At 40.5% G+C, this 19,951-nt stretch overlaps 1 protein-coding gene across 6 annotated transcripts in view; it reads right to left on the minus strand.

The window, feature by feature from the left end:
* Positions 1–260: 260 nt before the first annotated feature.
* The window catches only part of pdik1l (PDLIM1 interacting kinase 1 like), a 69,650-nt gene continuing 49,959 nt past the window's right edge, over positions 261–19,951 (minus strand). For 5 of the 6 annotated variants that reach the window (XM_072247199.1, XM_072247197.1, XM_072247198.1 and 2 more), the window contains 3 exons: positions 16,388–16,443; positions 2,850–3,151; positions 261–2,283 (listed from right to left, as the gene is read on the minus strand). In XM_072247199.1, the coding sequence (XP_072103300.1) occupies positions 1,543–2,283; positions 2,850–3,134 (1,026 nt within the window). In that variant the 5' untranslated portion in view covers positions 3,135–3,151; positions 16,388–16,443 and the 3' untranslated portion in view covers positions 261–1,542. Of the gene's footprint in view, positions 2,284–2,849; positions 3,152–11,513; positions 11,603–16,387; positions 16,444–19,951 lie in introns of those variants that run through there. The other variant, XM_072247201.1, reaches the window with a different exon arrangement.

Consider the following 19,951-nt stretch of genomic DNA (forward strand, 5'->3'; position numbering starts at 1 on the left):
CTTTAAAACAAAAACCTTAAAACTTTAAAACCTTATATACTACAGTACTTAAAATTTATATAGGCAATTTCCCTATGATTTATCATTTTTGATAATAGATAATATGACAATTCGTACGACAAAATCCCCTCTGTATTAGTTTCCCCATTACCGATCATGAATTCAGCATGCAACTTCAAGCAGCAAGCTTGTAGAAAAATGACCCCCACTAAACCAATTAGATAAAATTCTTAGTCAGCCAACTGTCCATTTTAATTAGCAAACTTCATTAATAAAGAATTTGGTTTTCATAACTTTATTTGTACATATTACATTTTGAATAAATTACACAATCTTACAAATTTCACAGTAAACTCTATATAGTTTAATACACTTGTGTTTTCAGTAGAAATGTAACCCACTTAAGATAGTGCCCTGAATTTTTCCAACTAGCCTAAAGGAATTTTATACATCACTATTATTCCCATCCTCTTTTGTACACAGCTTTCATTTGATCTATGGATTCTTGATGTATAGTGCTCTTACCACACCAAGATGGCAATGACAAAGTGTTAACAGAGTACTCAGATGCATCGATTCATTCTAAATTTTCTTTTAAGGGTTTAAAGACAAATATCAGGATTACCCTTGTGTAAACTCTTCCCTTTAGCTCAGTGTTATGTTAGTTCAAATCATTCAAACATGCAAGGGTTACACACAAAATTTCAGACACCACCTAGAATCAACAACTTGTGTGCAGGTTTTGATAAGTAATGCCCATTTCCAAAATAATATCATTGGTAACAAAATTACATCAATGAGTCCAATGCATCATCATTTCAGTTAAATGCCAGGCTACAAATAAATTAAAAGTATATCTGGCAAGATCTTTAGCACGGTCAGTCATCCCAAAGACTCCCCAAACTAGACATTACTTCGGCATTGGTCGCCATCAATGCAATTTTTAATCTCAGAGAACCTGCCATATTAACAAAAGGTGCTCCCAATGAATCAGGTGGTGCTAGTTCCCAAGGACTAGGGAGGAGATTTGGGGGGGGGGAGATAACAGCTCAAAATGCAAAGAGTAAGGTTTGATTAAGAAATTATTAGGGAGACCAAGATCAATTTTAGGCACAAAGCACCATTAATGAGTTTAGTAAAGGACAATGCAGGGAATAGTGAAATCGTGGAAAAATGACCAAGACATTTCAGATATCCTGAACAAAAACCTGCTAAATTCCCCATAGAACATATTCCTTCAAGAAAAGCTTTACAAAAAATCATATGTCAGATTACGCCCTTCAACATTTGATAAAGAGATTTACAAGGTTAAGAGTAGATGGGCTCAAAAATTTGTCAAATGGGACCTGACAGTAGTGCGGTTGCTTTTCAAGACATGGGTACCAAAGAACAGCAGCATTTTTAGAACTGCGTAATAAATTTTCAGCTAACTATTTCAGAACATTCACTTTGGGGCACAGGGTTGGCAAAAAACAAAATTTGCTGGCAATTTAGAAACATCTGGTAAAGTTCATTACAACTTATTTTCACATGCACTCAGACTTACGCAGTCCGGCTGCACTCTCTGCATGTGATTTTACATATCCTCAGTTCAAGTTCAAAAGCATCAGGTCGATCTTGTGGATTTGTTGCTAGCATTTCCTTGATTAGTTGTCGCATTCCTGCACTCATGGACTTCTTCTTAACAGGAATGTTAAGCTCCATCTTGGGGTTTAACAACAGCGCTTCTCCAAGGGGTACAATCACTGATCCCTGACGCACATAGCCACCTAAAAGTTCTTTCTTTGTCTCTGAATCTATGAAGGTAATCCTTTCCAACATGGCCCAAATGATAACACCCAGTGCAAAAATATCTGCTTTAGCTGTATAATGACCTTCCCAAACTTCAGGTGCCATATAAAAATCTGACCCACAAGCTGTAGAAAGCCAGCATCTGTTAACATTAACTGGTTCCTTCTGATCTGCTCCCAACCCTGAGCACACTTTACTCAGACCAAAGTCTGCCACTTTTAGAATAGGACCTCCTCCTTCAGCTTCCGATTTGGTTTCAGTAATCAATATATTATCTGGCTTCAGGTCCCGGTGCACAATTTGGTTTTTGTGCAAAAAAGCCAAGGCACTGCTGAGCTGCAGCATGAAACTAACATTGGTCCGACGGTTGGGTTTCCGTGAAAGAAGATATTCATTCATGTCTCCACCATCACAGAAATCCATTACAAGCCAGAGGTAGTACGAGCTCCGGGAATCAAAGCTTAGTTCCCCTTTCAGTGAAGTCTCCACCAGCTTTAAAAAAATCAAAATATAAAAATAACTTATTTTATTTATTTATTATTTTGACCTGCCAAAATTATTTGCAAAGGTATTTCTATAAAGAACACAGCTTCTTATTCAGAGGAATTGTGATATTTAGCTTCTAATTCAGAAGAATTGTGTTCAACATTGCACCATGCTAAACCCCAAGGTAATTTTTATGGTGACTAATAAGTGCAATAACAGTTAAGGGACATCTATAGCCTATGATAGAGGGGGAGAAAAGTCTTGAGGAAACCCAGGTATTACTAAACCAGAAATAACATGGAAATTTAAGCGATCATCTGCTATTTAACATGCTTTGATTAACTAAACTTTATTACAAAATAATTACATCTAATAAATACATTTTAGAGTCAATTCCTTTACCCCTCTACATTCAGAACCTAATATCTACAGAAAAAGAGCTTTGTCTTTGAAAGATTCACAAAATAATACTTAAAATTGAAGAGTTGTTTTCAGCCATGTATTTGGCATCAATTCCCATTTCATACAATTAAATTACCAGCAGCACTATTGTGATGTAGAAAATATTTTACCTTTAAATAATGAGAAGAGGATGACCCATGAGTCATCTTTTGAAGCACCCCATCCTTCTGCAGAATGCACTCCTCTAGATGGATCACATTAGGATGAATAGTCTTGATACTGCTTAATGCCCAAAATTCTCGCAAGGCCAGTTCCACATTCTCGGGTGCATGGCACCGAATTTTCTTCACTGCCACCCGTGCTCCCGTCTTTGTCACCACTGCTTCATACACTACACCATAACTGCCACGTCCCAATTCACGCACCAAGTTGTACTTTGGCTCTCTACTCGCCATGAATATGTTTTTAATAACTAGAAAGAAAATCAGAAGCCATTAATTACAATTTTTGAAAAGATTGCAGATTTTCTGTTAAAATTATTTAAGGTTCAAATTCCTTAGGAGGCATAATTTGTATTATTAATATTACATAGACATTCAGTAATAAATTAGTTACTTACCCCACGAGATATTAATAAACCTTGTACCCGTGACAACTGTAGCATCAAGTGTTAAATCTAAAACTTATTTATTTTAAGCTGCTAGGATTTGTTGCCCAGCTAAATTATTAATGTTGATCAGCTACTCAATAGAATTGCTACAACTGTAAATTTAATATCTGCGATCATTCAAGCCTAATAGTATTTTTAATATTTAAAATTTCCAAACTGCTAATTGCAAATCAGAAGATGTTAGTAAAGGCAAGCATTTTCAAAATGCAAGCTATACTGAAGATTAGCCACTAAACCCACAAATATTAACTGTCAATTTCAAATCATGTATATTCTTTTTAGCAGGTTCAAGTTGTTCAAACCAATTTCAAATTGTTTCACAAATCAAAAGTTGAACACAGCAACTGCCATTAGTTCACTATCGTACACGTGCCCACATTGCCTGGACCATAAATGTGATACAATTTGTCTGTTTTTTTGCAGTTATCTCTGAGCAGGATGTATAGAAGCCTGAAATCCCACACCACCAGGTTCAAGAACAGCTACTACCCTTCGATCATCTGGTTCTTGAACTAAATGGCACAACCCTAATCACAAACAACCTCTGATCACTTTACACTAAAATAGATTGTTTTTGTTCTTGTTCTAATTGCGTTTTCTTGTTTAAAATATGTTTGTTCCCCACCCCCCGTGAATTCTACTTGTATGATGCTATGTGCCTGTGAAGCTCCTGAAAACAATTCTTCCATTGCCAATGTGTACTGCTACATGACAATAAACTCAACTGGACGCAATGTAGCCCTGAACAACCTTAAAAGAATCCGATGGTTTTCACTGATTCAAAATGTGAATTAGATCTACAATTTAATTAGTCCACAATTTTAAAAAATGCAAGAATTTATCTGAAATATTGAAAATTTGAGAGCAATTTGTATGAAGCTTGTAAGTTTAAGGAATATCAGCCATAATTGACCTTCCCTTCATAAATGGCATCTGTTGCTACCTTTCGTTAATTCAGGGTTCCAACATTGTTTCTTTAAATAATATTCAAAAATCACAAGGTTACCATTTGCACTTTAGAAAGTACAATATTAAGAAAACTGAAAACATTTCTCTTTCGAGGTAACATTGGATGTGGCTGATGAATTCTGTAATATTGCATTTCCCTGAAAATAATGTTTTAACAATTAAATGGATGAATCTACAGCTTTTTAATTTTGAAAACTGTTATGGAATCCATTTTCAAATTTTGCAGAGCAATGACTTCACAATACTGTCAAAAGTGTAAAGATTATCTGGAGATTTCCAATTGCAAAACATTGCTTAAAGATTCAAAAAATCTTTGAACAATTACAATAATCTGAAGTTGCATTTGCACAATAATTATTGCACAGTAACTGTAAGATATATACTTTCTAATGCACAGGACAAATGTAACATTAAGGCACGTGGAAAGTTGCATACACACACTGCAGTAGTCTAAAAATGAGATTTTATTGCAGTCAACAGAAATTTTCAATGCCCATCAAGTGTACTGCACAGGTGACAACTTATTCAGCTCCTTAATGTCCATACCATTTTGTCAACTCCCATCACCCATTCAGTTCACAAGTTCCAAACCACCTACACAACAGCTACTGAAAACAAATTTTGTCCCAACACAACTCCAATGCTTCTAGAATTTAAAGCTGCATTTTCACATTCCCTTCACCTCTGCCTCAAAATCCTTCCTAACATGATTAAATGTATACCTTTTCATTAAGCTTCCATACCATCTCCTTTGTTCCAAAACTTCATGAAGCTTTCCTAATTTCCCAACATCAGCACCATCCTCATATCCCTACGTACTATCTCCTGCAATCACATCAGAATCAGGTTTATCATCACCTACATATGTTCTGAAATGTACAGTGCAAGACCTAAAAAAACTTAATTACATTCTAGAATTTATGTCATTATAGAACAAACCTGCACCTATACAAATAAAAATGAAACTTTAGTGTGAACTAGCACTATTAAAAGCTAAAATTCACAAAATGCTGGAGGAAATCAGCAGGCCAGGCACCATCTATGGAAAAGTGTAAACAGTCGACATTTCAGGCCAAGACACTTCATCTGTCCCGATGCTGACTGTTGCCACCTTGATTTGCAGTAGATTTTCTCGTTTGTTACTATTAAGAGCTAGACATTCTAGCTGACAGCATTTAGTTTTACACTTTTAGATACAAAGACAATTCATGACACATGATTGAAGATCATAAAACTGTGACCACAGCATTTTTGCTTCACCTAGATGTCAAGGTAACTGGCCTAGAACCTCCTATAGTACAGCTATTCCCACCACTTAGTACATTACATTATCTTCCGTGCCCTGATCGAAGGCAAGACTCCAATTCCCACTGGATTCCAATAAACTTGACTCTTTGTCTCAGATGTCTCAATCTCCCAACCACATGTCAGGTGCCTCCCTCCTAAGAGCATGCAGTTTCAGGTCCTCAGAAGTCCTTGTTCACATACCACCTTGCAACTTCAAACACAATTACTGCTTGTAATATTTTTTAACCGAATGAGATTTAATAACACTAGCATATGTCCTGAAATGTACTGTCAATTTATTGTCTTTGCAGCAGGAGCACAATGCAATACATAATAACAAAAAAATGCAAAGTAATCTATATCTATATGTAAGTGTTAAACAAGTAGTGCAAAAAGTAAAAATATAAAAGTCGTGAGGTAGTGTTTGGAGGTTCAATATCCATTCAAAAATCAGATGGCAGGGAAGAAGCTGTTTCTGAATCACTTGAGTAACTTGAGGGCTGATTCTTGCTTCTATCATTAGCTCCTATATAAACAATATACCCCCTGACTATGACTTGCAAATCCCTAACATAATCATGATTAAAACTAGGCATTCTACTTGGCAACAGTTAAATCAAATTTTGTTGAATACGCTCATAAGCAAAGCAGTAAGTGCTCTTTGTAGTCTCATCTAATCATGAACAGTGTTTTTGCCTAACACTTTGCAGGAGGCATACCCTAAGAGCATCTCCATCTCAATGACAGCAGAAATTGAAGTAATCCCACACATTCTCAACCACTACTGCTGAAGGAGGCAAATTTTCTTCACGTCAAACACTAACTGACTTGTATAGTTATTTTAAAAAACTATTAACTACAATCCATCATGCATGCATTCATTCAAATTGAATCAATGATTTAATAACAGAAATCCATCGTTGTTATCATTACCTTTCAGCATCCACACAGATAATTATAAAATAACCGCTAACAGATTTTACTGTTGCAATACAAACATCAGTGCTGCTATAATCCTCCCAACATTGATACCTATCCTTTATCACTTAAGTGCACATTAGTGCATAGCTCCAGCAAAACTGATTTGCATTACCAAGTGTTATTTACCAAGTACAGCTGGCTAGCTGCATTTCAGCCTAGTATGACATCATAATATTGTGACCAATAACCTGGCTCAAATGTTATCCAGCAAAAGCCCACTGGACATTTTTTTTAAAGTTAAAAAATTGAATACTTTATTAAAATATCCATCTTTCAAGACTTGCAATGAGATTATAACAAGTATTGTGTATTATAACAAGTCCTCACGATACTTAAGGATTGCCTTGTTACATGGGGTTGATTTTGCAATTATCATTCTTTCAAAACTGAGTGACTACTCAAAATTCAAACTGTAATTGTACTCTTGCAGTGGCTTTCAACTATAGCAACAGCTGACTAGATACGGTTGATCAACTGAATTGGATTTGGCAACATACAAACTGAAGATTCCTATTTTTGTTTCCTAGACATTGATCTTCACAAAACCACTGATGTCTGAAGGCACTGTTAGGATTTCACTAAGTACAACTGAATCCCCCATACCTCTGCCTCAGCCTTCAATCTGTACAACCACTTGCAGGCAGAATGCCAGATTTGTCTCTTCAAACTTTTATCTCCTCATTTTCACCCCAAAATAGATCCACCGACATCCTACAAATCTGACACTATACTCCTTAATTTAATCCCAGATACTAACAACAACTTCAATTGTACAAATACAATTAAATCCAAACCTTTAATTCCATGGAAAATACTAGAACATTAACTGCCTGCACCTACTCAAAATTATCCAAGACGTTGTCCATGGTAAACCAAGATTTAAATACCCACTTCAGAATGGCAGTCAGTTATAGCAGATAAGGTGGCAATCTACAAAATAAAAGCTCTGCTCCTTGGAGAATAGGTGTGAAGGAGGAATGGAGACTTGAAAAACCATTAAACAATACATTCAATGCCCAATTTAGGAAGCATATAACAAAAGCAAAATGGGTCCATTTACACCCAAATGATTCTAATCTGGACCTGGATATCGCTCCTGAGGCCAGTTTACAGTATATTGCCCATTCCCAAATGCACTTGAAGCACCTTTGCCATTGTCCTGTCATGTTTTTGGATAATGAGCTTCAGGATTTAATGCAGCAATGACAAAGGACCAACAATATACTTCCAAATCAGACAGTGTAATAGGGAAATACGTGGGTGGTGGTGTTCCATGTGCCTGATGCCTTCAATCTTTTTGGCAGTAAACTAAGTTTGTTGAGGAATTAAATTTGGAAATAAAATAATCACAGTAGTGGTGACAGTGAAGATGCTGATACAATACAAAAAGATCATACCTAGCTCACTGATACCTTCCAGGGGTGCATATCATCCATGTTTAATCACATCTAGTTTACGAATGCTTGCCTACCAAACGTGCAATAGACTAACTACTTTCTGAAATGGCCTCAGAAGTCACTCAGCTGTAATATACTAAAGGATACAGTATATAATTTTAACCACAAAAAGATGTGTTCTAATTAACATCCCTCGCCATTGTATCTGCACTGAAGTAAAGCATCAAATGTTAATGCATAAAATTTATCTGCCTTTGAGGATGATATATATATTTAATATGTAAAATATGGACTTTCCAAATGCCCATGGAATGCTATTTTAATTTTTTGACCCTCACATTGTGGATAAGGCGTTCATAAATCCAATGTTTCTTCTTTAATGTAAACTTCCCGTGATTTTCCTGCACAGAGGCACAAATACAACCTGATTATAATTAAAGACCATCTTAGATACACTCTAGAACTGTGTGTGGAGTTGGAGGGTGGGGAGGAAATAAGAAATCCCATTGGGCTATATCCAAGTTATCATTTTTATTCTAAGATAATCAATGTTATGTAAGAATGTGGAATGATACCAAGGAAAGTCTAAGGTTGTTAAATAATGCATGCTTTATTGCCACAGTTCATCATACCCTTCAGCTCAGTGCAAGCCCTAATGTATTGCAATGTAATTCACTCTAATGAATCACATTACAATTGTGTCTTGATAATGCACTTACAAAGCTATTAAATGCAAAACATTAAGCAATTTCATTTTCTTCTCAAAATTCAGTTCTAAATTTGAAATGCCAAAGACCTATTTTACGTAAAACACTAAGAAGCAAACAAACGCCAACCAAGGTTTCCAAACTAAGATTGAAACGAACCCTAAATTTATCTACAAGTGAACTACAGCTCCATTTGCTTGCACAAATTAAAACTTGACTAAGCATCTTCACTGGGAAGCAATATTTTTAAGATATTAAAATCAAAGTACGGCTTCATATTTAAGAACATTTTTGAGTTTTGCAGCTTGGTTCTCACAAGTGTTGGAAATCAAAATATTGGCAAGATACGTTTGTTTCCAATTGAAGTCATACTGTATAGATGGAACATAAATTTCTCTAATGTAGCCACACTTAAGATAGATCCCTCACTCAAGCAGAATTAAGTTATTTGGCTTCACCAATGCCTGAATACAGGGTGCAAAAGACAGAAAATGAAAGAAGAGAGTGTGCCATGGAAGAATTTACAGTAATGAAATCCCACTGCACAACTGAACAAGGTGTTCCCCATGGCTCAGTTGACAACATATTTCTATAAGGGTTGATGTTCACAATCACACTCCAGTGGTCTGAACAAATATTCCAGTGGAGTACTAACAATGTGACACAGTCATGAATGACAACTTTCAAATATTAAACTAGGACTTTATTCACCCTGTCAACATGAAAAATTCAATGGTGCTTTTTGATGGACAGGGAAGCCAATCTGTTTGTTCCAGCCAATATTTTATCATTCCACTTACATCCAGAATACCTGGCATTTACTTCACAGCAGACTGTAAAACTTGCAATACAAAAATTGTATTGTCAATGACTTCACTTCAGAAAGAACTTGGTTGACTTTACAAGTTCTCTGGGACTCTGAAAATACATCACTATTATTTCCACTTCTTCAGCAGTACCCAGCTCATCTGTTGCTGAATCTTTGGTTAGCTCAAAACACCCTCTCCTTCTTACTTTGGCGTCCTCCCCCTTCCTTCTCAGTCCTGATGAAGGGTCCGCAACCTCGACTGTCTATTCATTTCCGTAGATGCTGCCTGAGCTGCTCCAGTATTCTGTGTGTGTTACTTTGGAATTCCAGCATCTGCAGAATCTCATGTTAATGACCTATTCAACAGTTCTAAACTGCATCCCTTGTTCTAGTTCAGGGGTTCCCAATTTTCTTTTATGCCATGGATCCCTATCATCAACTGAGGGATCCGCAGACCCCAGGTTTGGAACCACTGTTTCAGTTGCTCCTCTCAGTGATTGTGACCTTGCCCTAAACCACTCATTCCCTTGAACACTGTCTACCCGGATGAGCAAAACATGGGGTTTAAAACCCCAGTTTTCCCCGCCGCTAAACCCTGGAGATACTATCACTCATCTCTCGGATCTCTTCAACTCTATAAGATATTGATCCCCTTCAGCTTGGGGTGCCTGTGCAGCTCTCACACTACCTGCCCTAGCCTGAGATTGCAGAGATTTACTCAGATGTTGTCTAGATTGAGGCAAGAGATGGAATAGTCTGGCTGCATTTGTACTGGAGTAAAGGATGATCAGGGATACTTTGAAAGAGGTATATAGAATCATAAGAGACACAAGTTAGTCAGGATCTTTTTACTATGCCTGAGGTGTATAAAACAAACAAGACATACTGTACAGGGCAGAGCAGTTAGCCCAACTTTACAGTACCAGCGACCTGGGTTCAATTCCCACCGCCGCCTGTAAGGAGTTCATACGTTCTCCCTGTGACTGTGCGTTTTTCACTGGGTGCTCTGGTTTCCTCCCACAGTCCAAAGACGCAACAGTTGGTAGGTTAATTGATCATTGTAAATTGTTTCGTGATTAGACAGGGAATTGCTGGGTAATATGGCTCTCAGGGCCGGAAGGGCCCATTCCACACTGTATCTCAATAAACAAGCAAGAGAGGAAAGCCTTTAGAGAATTGGTGGACAATTTTTATCTCCAGAGTAGCTGACATTGTGACAGTGGCTGTCAGAGTGTGGTGAGGTCAAATGTAATAACCAAGTTTAAGAGACACTTAAATATGCAAGGCATAGGAGGATTCTATTGTCTAATTCAGACAATGGAATTGGTGTAGTTGGGTAAAAATGTCAGCAAAGACGCTGACTTAAGAACTCCAACCAATGCTGTATTAATTCTATGACTGCATCACATCATTTCCGTCAAGATATTTCTGAAAGTACACCTTTTTAATCAATCTTGTAGTCACTTGGTTCAATACTGCCCTCACTCAACTTTTGCCAGCAGCTCTAGAGATGTTTTGGATCCTATTAAAGGACTTCATTTAGATTTTTTATTGCAGTTTACCATGATAAGGGTCTGGAAAAGTGTCAGTTGAGGAACAAGAGGGCAAATAAGTGGGTGAGGTGTGAGGTGTCAGGCAGGTATAACATAAATCACTATATCAAGGAATTATATGCCCAAATGCTTGGAAAGAGTAGAAAGGCCGCCGTCACTTATCACCACCCCCCCACCCCCATCGCTCTTTTAATCCACCTGTAAACGAAGTGAGGTGATGAGAGGCCACCTTGGGCCGGGATGGGGTAGCTGGGCCGACCAACAATGACAAACCGGGCATGGATGCAAACACAGGCCGCAGAAGGCGAGGTTACCTCGCCCCTCCCCCTACCGCTTCTGCGCGGCCTGCCGGTAGGTACGGGAAGGTGGCGAGAAGACAACACTCATCCTGTCCCTCTACCAGCCTTCCCGTGCCCGCATCGTCTTTATTTGCCCAACTGCACATGCTGTGTTTCTCTGTACCTCAGTCGGCTGCTTGGTGCTTGCTGCTGCCCCGCGGCCATTGCTTCCCTCCGACTCCCGCGTTCCCGCTCGCGAGCGCCAGCTTCAAATAACTGCCGCTCACGCACGTGCTGACACCCCTCACGTCATCCAGCCCGACCCCCTCGCCCGCCCCTTCACCAATCGTGAGCCCGGACTGCTACCTGCGTCCTGTCCATCACATCGCCATCCCGCCCCCTCCCTCCCCTTATTCAACCGGTCCAGGCTCCGCCTTGTCATTCAGATTCGAGCTCCACCCAATCACCTTTTTAGTCTTGGGTTGCCGCATAAGCCCTGCCCATTAGACAAACTAGCCCCTTTGCTCATGCGCGTACAGCTAGCCCCAGCGCGAGCGTAAATTCAAATCGGTAACGTCGCCGAGAGGGCGCTAACCGACCGGGGGGGGGGGGGGGTAATATTATTAAATGTACGGCCAGTGGGATGGGGCAACGGGCCTATTTGCTCAAATTCCCCTTCAACCGACATTTCATCAGCTGTATACCTTTCCCACTTTATTCTCAGCAGAATAGTACAGCTCAGTTTGGCAGATATAACCTCCAAACTGAGGTGTTTAACTGGGAGTTGCAATCCCCAGAGGCAGGTGTGTAATCACATAAACCTCAGGAATAACTATCAGGTTCAATCCCCAGAACCAGGTATATAACGTCCAGGTGTAATCACCAGAGCCAGTTGTATAAATACCAGGTCCGTAATAAAACAGGTGTAATCCCCAGAGCCAGGTGTAATCACAAAATCAAGGTGTAAAAACGCCAGGCCTGTAATCACCAGCTGTAATCACAAAATCAAGATATAAAATCACCAGGTGTAATCCCCAGAGTCAGGGATCTAACCATCAGGTGTAATCACAAAATCAAGGTGTAAAATCACCAGGTGTAATCCCCAGAGTCAGGTATCTATGATATCTAACCACCAGGCATAGTCACAAAAGCCCCAGGTATAACTATCAGGTTCAATCTCCAGAACCAGGCATATAATGTTCAGGTGTAATCACTGGAACCAGCTGTATGATGACCAGGTGGAACCATCAGAGCTAGTTGTGTAATCACCAGAACCAGGTGTATACCCATGTGTATTATTACCAGAGCCAGCTGTGTAGGACACAAGAAAATCTGCAGATGCTGGAAATCCAAAGCAACACACACAAACACTGGAGGAACTCAGCAGACCAGGCAGCACCTATGGAAAAGAGTGAACAGTAGATGTTTCAGGCTGAGACTCTTCCATTAGGACTTTCTAACTGCTGTTTGAAAGGAGATCATCCCTGTTTTCCCTCATGGCTAAAATTCTGCAGACCAGGCAATACTTTCTCATAAACTTAGGAAAAGACATATGTTAAAACATGAAACAAAACCAAAAAGTGTTCAAAGTGTGGATCAGGCAGTGTCTGTGGAAGGAGAATGATGAGTTAACATTTCATGTCATAAACCTTCATCAGAGCAAAGTGCAGGTAAGGGATGAAGAAAAAACTACCAGGTGTAATCACCAGAAATGTGTATACATAAGAACATAAATAGGAGCAGGAGGAGGCCATCTGGCCCATCGAACCTGCCCTGCCATTCAATAAGATCATGGCTGATCTGTCCGTAAACTCAGCTCCACCTACCTGCCTTTTCCCCATAACCCTCAATTCTCTTACTATGTAAAAGCCTATCTAACTGTTTCTTAAATATATTTAGCGAGGAAGCCTCAACTGCTTCCCAGGGCAGAGAATTCCACAGATTCACAACTCTGTGGGAAAAAACAATTTCTCCTCATCTCCATCCTAAATCTCCCCTGAATCTTGAGGCAATGTCCCCTAGTTCTAGTCTCACCTACCAATGGAAACAACTTTCCTACTTCTATCTTATCTATCCCTTTCAAAATTTTGTATGTTTCTATAAGATCCCATCTCATTCGTCTAAACACCAGAGAATATAGTCCCAGGCGACTCAATCTCTCCTCATAGGTTAACCCCTTCATCCCTGTAATCAACCTGGTGAACCTCCTCTGCACTGCCTCCAAAGCCAGTATATCCTTCCTCAAGTATGGAGAACAGAACTGCACACAGTACTCCAGGTGCGTCCTCACCGGTACCCTGTATAGTTGCAGCATGACCTCCCTGCTCTTGAATTCAATCCCTCCAGCAATGAAGGCCATCATTCCGTTTGCCTTCTTAATAACCTGTTGTACCTGCAAGCCAACTTTTTGCGATTCATGAACAAGCACTCCCAAGTCCCTCTGCACAACAGCATGCTGCAATCTTTCACCGTTTAAATAATAATCTGCTCTTCTATTATTCCTTCCAAAGTGGATGATCTCACATTTACCAACGTTGTGTTCCATCCGCCAGACCTTGGCCCACTCACTTAACCTATCTATATCCCTCTGCAAACTCTCCACATCCTCTGTACGATTTGCTTTTCCACTCAGTTAAGTGTCATCAGCAAATTTTGCTATGCTACACTCAGTCCCCTCTTCCAAATCATCAATGAAAATGGTAAACAGCTGCGGGGCCAGCACTGACCCCTGTGGCACCCCACTCACCACTGACTGCCAACCGGAGAAACACCCATTTAACCAATCCAGTACCCATGCTAATACACTTCTTCCAACTCCATGCATCCGTACCTTATTTATAAGTCTCTTGCAGCACCCTATCGAACGCCTTCTGGAAATCCAAGTATACGACATCCACCTGTTCCCCTCTATCCACTGCACTCATTATGTCCTTAAAGAACTCCAGTAAGTTTATCAAATAGAACCTGCCCTTTCTGAATCCATGCTGCGTCTGTCTAATGGAACCACTCCTTTCTAAATGTTTCGCTATTTCTTCCTTACTGACAGCTTCAAGCATTTTCCTGACTACAGATGTTAAGCTAACTAGCCTATAGTTGCCAGTCTTTTGCCTACATCCTTTTTTAAAAAGTGGAGTGACGTTTGCTGTCTTCCAATCCAACGGGACCTGCTCAGAGTCTAGAGAGTTTTGATAAGTGATTACCAACGCGTCTACTATAACCTCCGCCAATTCCTTCAGCACCCTGGGATGCATTGGCAGGGGACTTGTCTACCTTCAGGCCCTCTAGTTTGCTCATCACTATCTCTTTAGTGACAATGATTTCATCCAAAACATCCTTCTTTGGCATATTAGACGTGTCCTCCACCATGAAGACCAACACAAAACAGTCGTAAAATGCTCAACTATTTCCTTATCACACAATATCAATTTCCCTTTATCTGCTTCCAAGAGACCTACATTGACTTTAGCCACCCTCTTCCACTTTATATATTCATAAAAACTTTTGCTATCTGTTTTTATATTTTGTGTATAGCCAGCAGGTATAATCACCTTGTGTAACATGGAGATATGCCTAGCAGTTGCAATATAATTAGAAGCAGCTGCATAATTGGCAAGTGTAAATATTATTTTCAGGTGTAAAACTGACAAATGTATACCACTGGAGCAAGGTGTGTCATTGGCAGGTGTTCTTAGCAGAGTCAGCAACATAATCAGTACACGAGAAAATCTGCAGATGCTGGAAATTCAATCAACACACACAAAATGCTGGTGAACGCAGCAGGCCAGGCAGCAACTATAGGAAGGAGTACAGTCAACGTTTCGGGCTGAGACCCTTCTCCAGGTCTAACTGAAAGAAGAGATAGTAAGAGATTTGAAAGTGGGAGGGGGAGGGGGAGATCCAAAATGATAGGAGAACACAGGAGGGGGAGGGATGGAGCCAAGAGCTGGAAAGTTGATTGGTAAAAGGGATACAGAGTTGGAGAAGGGGGAGAAACATAGAAAATAGGTTAAGGAGTAGGCCATTTGGCCCTTCGAGCCTGCACCACCATTCAGTATGATCATGGCTGATCATCCAACTCAGAACCCTGTACCTGTCTTCTCTCCATACCCCCTGATCCCTTTAGAATCATGGGACAGGAGGCCTAGGGAGAAAGAAAGGTGGAGGGGAGCCCAGAGGAAGATGGCGAGCAGGCAAGGAGTGATTGTGAGAGGGAAGGGGGGGACGGGGGGGGATAAATAAATAAATAAGGGATGGGTTAAGAAGGGGAGGAGGGTCATTAATGGAAGTTAATGAAATCAATGTTCATGCCATCAGGTTGGAGGCTAACCAGACGGAATATAAGGTGTTGTTCCTCCAACCTGAGTGTGGCTTCATCTTGACAGTAGAGGAGGCCGTGGATTGACATATCAGAATGGGAATGGGACGTGGAATTAAAATGTGTGGCCACTGATTACATAACCGGTAATCAGGCATGTAACCAACAGGTATGACCTCCAGCAGTAAGCGTGTAACTTACAAGTGTAAGTATCGGTGCAAAGAATGCAAATAGAAGACATTTAACAGCAGATGTTTCTGCTACCAAGTGTTTACCGGAAGGAATATTACCAGTGACAGATGTGTTCTGCACATGTCTAGCATGTATTAACGGGTGTCACTAATACATAATGTAACCAGCAAATATATAACCACCAGGTGTAACTGTAAAACCATGTGTGACCACTAGACTTTACAGTACAGTGCTGAGGCCTCAGCTGGCCAGTCCACATTGTTTGCACACCTGACACAAGCTTCTCAAAGCAGACACTTTTCTGAGGTCTATGATGAGAACAGAGTATCAGGCAGACGGAAGGATATTCTCAAAGCCTCCCTGAACAAACACAACAGACTCCCTGAGCTAACACAACAGTCCCGATGAAGGGTCTTGGCCCAAAACGTCAGCTGTTTACTCTTTTCCATAGATGGGCCCTGTCCTGCAGAGTTCCTCCAGCATTTTGTGTGTGCTGCCTTACTAAGTGCCCACTCATCTGTCCAACCTGCTGAACGGACCATATCACTCACCTCAGAATCCACGGAACTGGAGTGGAAGCAAGTTATCCACGATCCCAAGGAACAGCCTAAGAAGACAGTTTAAAAGTCAGACTGTTGGTTCAACATCAACTTGACTTTTTTTTTATCCATTCTGCATCATCTCATCCTATCAACCCATTATTATATTAAAAAAACAAATTGATAAAAAATAACCTTATCATCAACTCCCTTACAGCTGCCTAGCTTTCAATATCCAAGGTAGATTCTGTTGTGACTGAAGTAAAACTGAAGCTGTAATGTGCTCATTCACACAGCCAAACTTCCGTAGAGAGTCCAATAGAATCTGTCTCCTGATGGTGATGTTTTATACTTCAACAACAATAAGTGCTTAACTACAGTTTCAATCACCTACTTAACTCTAATGTCCTGAATATAAGTAAATTCACAGAATTACACTTTTATAATGTAGCACCTCCCAGCTAGCAGAAACAGATCTGTCCTGCAATGTGGACTAAGTAGCAGAGATGCACCTTTAACAACATACTAATAGTAGGGAATGTTCATCTATTGTCATCCCTTTATCTAGCTGCAAGTGGGAATTTCATCAGTATTGAGGAATGGCTTCATGATTATACAACAAACCAGACAGTTCAGAGACAAAACAGATCTGCTCCAAACTGTGTGTTAAATTGCAGAGATTAACCTTTAACATATACTAATAGCAAAGCATTCATCTGCTATCTTCCCCAATGGGATAGAATCAGGATGTCTCAATAAACTGAGTACAGGTTTTATTACTTGAAAACTAGTTCTTATCTTAGTTCATCTATCTTTATGCTATCCTATTACAAAAGGGGTATATGGGATGTTCAAGGGAGGGGTAGAACTTCTTGTTGTGCCCATTCTGGGGCAGTTCATTCACCTTTGGTCCCACCGGACACTGAACTCTCACCTGTGGCTCCAAGGAGATACATAGATAGATACTTTATTGATCCCAAAGGAAATTACAGTGTCACAGTAGCATTACAAGTGCACAGATATACAAATATTAGATGGGAAGTAAGAAAGAATAAAAACACACACACGAGGAAATCTGCAGTTGCTAGAATTTCAAGCAACACACATAAAAGTTGCTGGTGAACGCAGCAGGCCAGGCAGCATCTCTAGGAAGAGGTACAGTCGATGTTTTGGGCCGAGACCCTTCATCAGGTCTCGGCCCGAAACGTCGACTGTACCTCTTCCAATAGATGCTGCCTGGCCTGCTGCGTTCACCAGCAACTTTTAAGAAAGAATATAAAATAAATTACCTCACACAGTCTAGCAGAAGGGGGTCATCACTTCCCCGAGAATAGGTTGACTAATTATAGAGCCTAATGGCGGAAGGTAAGAATGACCTCACAAGGTGCTCTTTGGAGCAACACAGTTGAGTTAGTAGTTGTTTGCATGCAACAGCAGCCACACCCCAGTAAACTGCTTCGTCAGGTGGGCTAAACCAGGTGAGGGTAGCTGGCAGCCTCATACCCTGGTGAAACAGGTACATACCTGTCCCAGCATGTAAAGTCAGCTCCAGTTGTGTGGACGGATGAGATCTAGAGTGAGATGCAATGGTCAGGAAGACAGCACTGCGATGCTCCGTGCAGAGTGAAGGGCATGACGAGGCACAGAAGACGTCATGGTCATCCACTGCAATCAGGGAAGACCCCAGTTTGAGGTGCTTGTTCATATACCTGGAGCCAGACTTCTGAGGTCAAGAGAGTGGAACTACCCTAGTGCAACAGCTTTTCCACGTTAAAATATGAGAAGGACATCTTTCACAAACAATATCAAATTAAGTACATGTATACATTCTCTGCACAATGTTTTACTGCTCCTTAAAGATTGAATTATCTATATTACTTAGCACCTCTTACAATTTCAGGATGTTTTGGAGTAACACTCACAACACGCTGGAGGAACTCAGCAGGTTGGGCAGCATCCGTGGAAACAATCAGTCAACATTTCGTGCCAGAACCCTTCGTCAGGACTGAAGAGGGAAGGGGCAGAGGCCCTATAAAGAAGGTGGGGGAGGGTGGGAAGGAGAAGGCTGGTAGGTTCCAGGTGAAAAACCAGTAAGGGGAAAGATAGAGGGGTGGGGGGGGGGGAAGCAGGGAGGTGATAGGCAGGAAAGGTGAAGAAAGAATAGGGAAAACACAATGGGTAGTAGAAGGAGGTGGAGCCATGAGGGAGGTGATAGACAGTTGGGGGAGGGGGTAGAGTGACATAGGGATAGGGGAAGGGACGGGGAGGGAATTACCAGAAGCTGGAGAATTCTATGTTCATACCAAGGGGCTGGAGATTACCTTCGTGGTTTTACGTGTCACGTCCACAGAATAAATGGATGGTCCCAATTTACCCTCAGCGGGGATGTTTCTGAGTGTTTTTAGTATTAAAAGCATGGTGGCCAACATGCCCACAGACCAGGTAATCTGTTTTTTTCCTTTGGATGTAGTTGCCTAAAGGGTTACCGTTGGCCAGAGCTCAGAAGAGAATTCAAGTACCTTTCCCTAAGTAGCACTAATGAATTTACCACCACCCGGTAAGTTGGTTGGGGCCTCACTTAACTATCAACTTAGAAATTCAGCATCTCAACTACATTGCAAGCCCTTATTGAACTATATTGATATGACATGGTATAACGTTTGTAATATAAAATTATTGTTTAATTTACACAGAGGATCTTGGGATAACCCCTTGCTTTTTTGATAACTAAATTTTAATGCTTACGAACAACTTTTGAAACATTGGGTACCACAGTAACATAGCGGTTTAATAGACAATATACAATAGGTGCAAGAGTAGGCCATTCAGCCCTTCGAGCCAGCACCACCCTTCACTGTGATCATGGCTGATCATCCACAATCAGTACCCTTTTCCTGCCTTCTCCCCATATCCCATGACTCTGCTATCTTTAAGAGCTCTATCTAACTTTTTGGAAAGAATCCAGAGAATTGGCCTCCACTGCCTTGTGAGGCAGAGCATTCCACAGATCCACAACTCTCTGGGTGAAAAAGTTTTCCTCAACTCCATTCTAAATTGTCTACCCCTTATTATTAAACTGTGGCCTCTGGTTCTGGACTCCACCAACATCGGGAACATGTTCCCTGCCTCTAGTGTGTCCAATCCCTTAATAGTCTTATATGTTTTAATCAGATCCCCTCTCATCCTTCTAAATTCTGATAGTGAATTACTCAACACTATTACAGCTTGGGGCATTCCGAACTTTGGAGTTCAATTCCAGCTTCGTTCAGTAAGGAGTCGCTGTTCGTCCTCCCTGTGGAATGTGTGGGTTTACCTCAGGTGCTCTGGTTTCCTCCCACAGTCCAAAGACGTACTGGATAGTAGGTTAATCAGAATCAGGTTTAATATCACCAGCATATGTCATGAAATTTGCTAACTTTATGGGAGCAGTACAATGCAAAAAAAAAAAGAAAACATAAGTATTTTTAATAGTTAATTAAGTACTGCAAAAAATAGGTAATGTTGACAGGTTCAATGTCCATTCAGAAATCAGGTGACGAGGGGAAGAAGCTGTTCCTGAATCACTGAGTGTGCCTT

The sequence above is a fragment of the Mobula birostris genome, chromosome 30 (assembly GCF_030028105.1).
Source record: "Mobula birostris isolate sMobBir1 chromosome 30, sMobBir1.hap1, whole genome shotgun sequence".
In the NCBI taxonomy this organism is placed as follows: Eukaryota; Metazoa; Chordata; class Chondrichthyes; order Myliobatiformes; family Myliobatidae; genus Mobula; species Mobula birostris.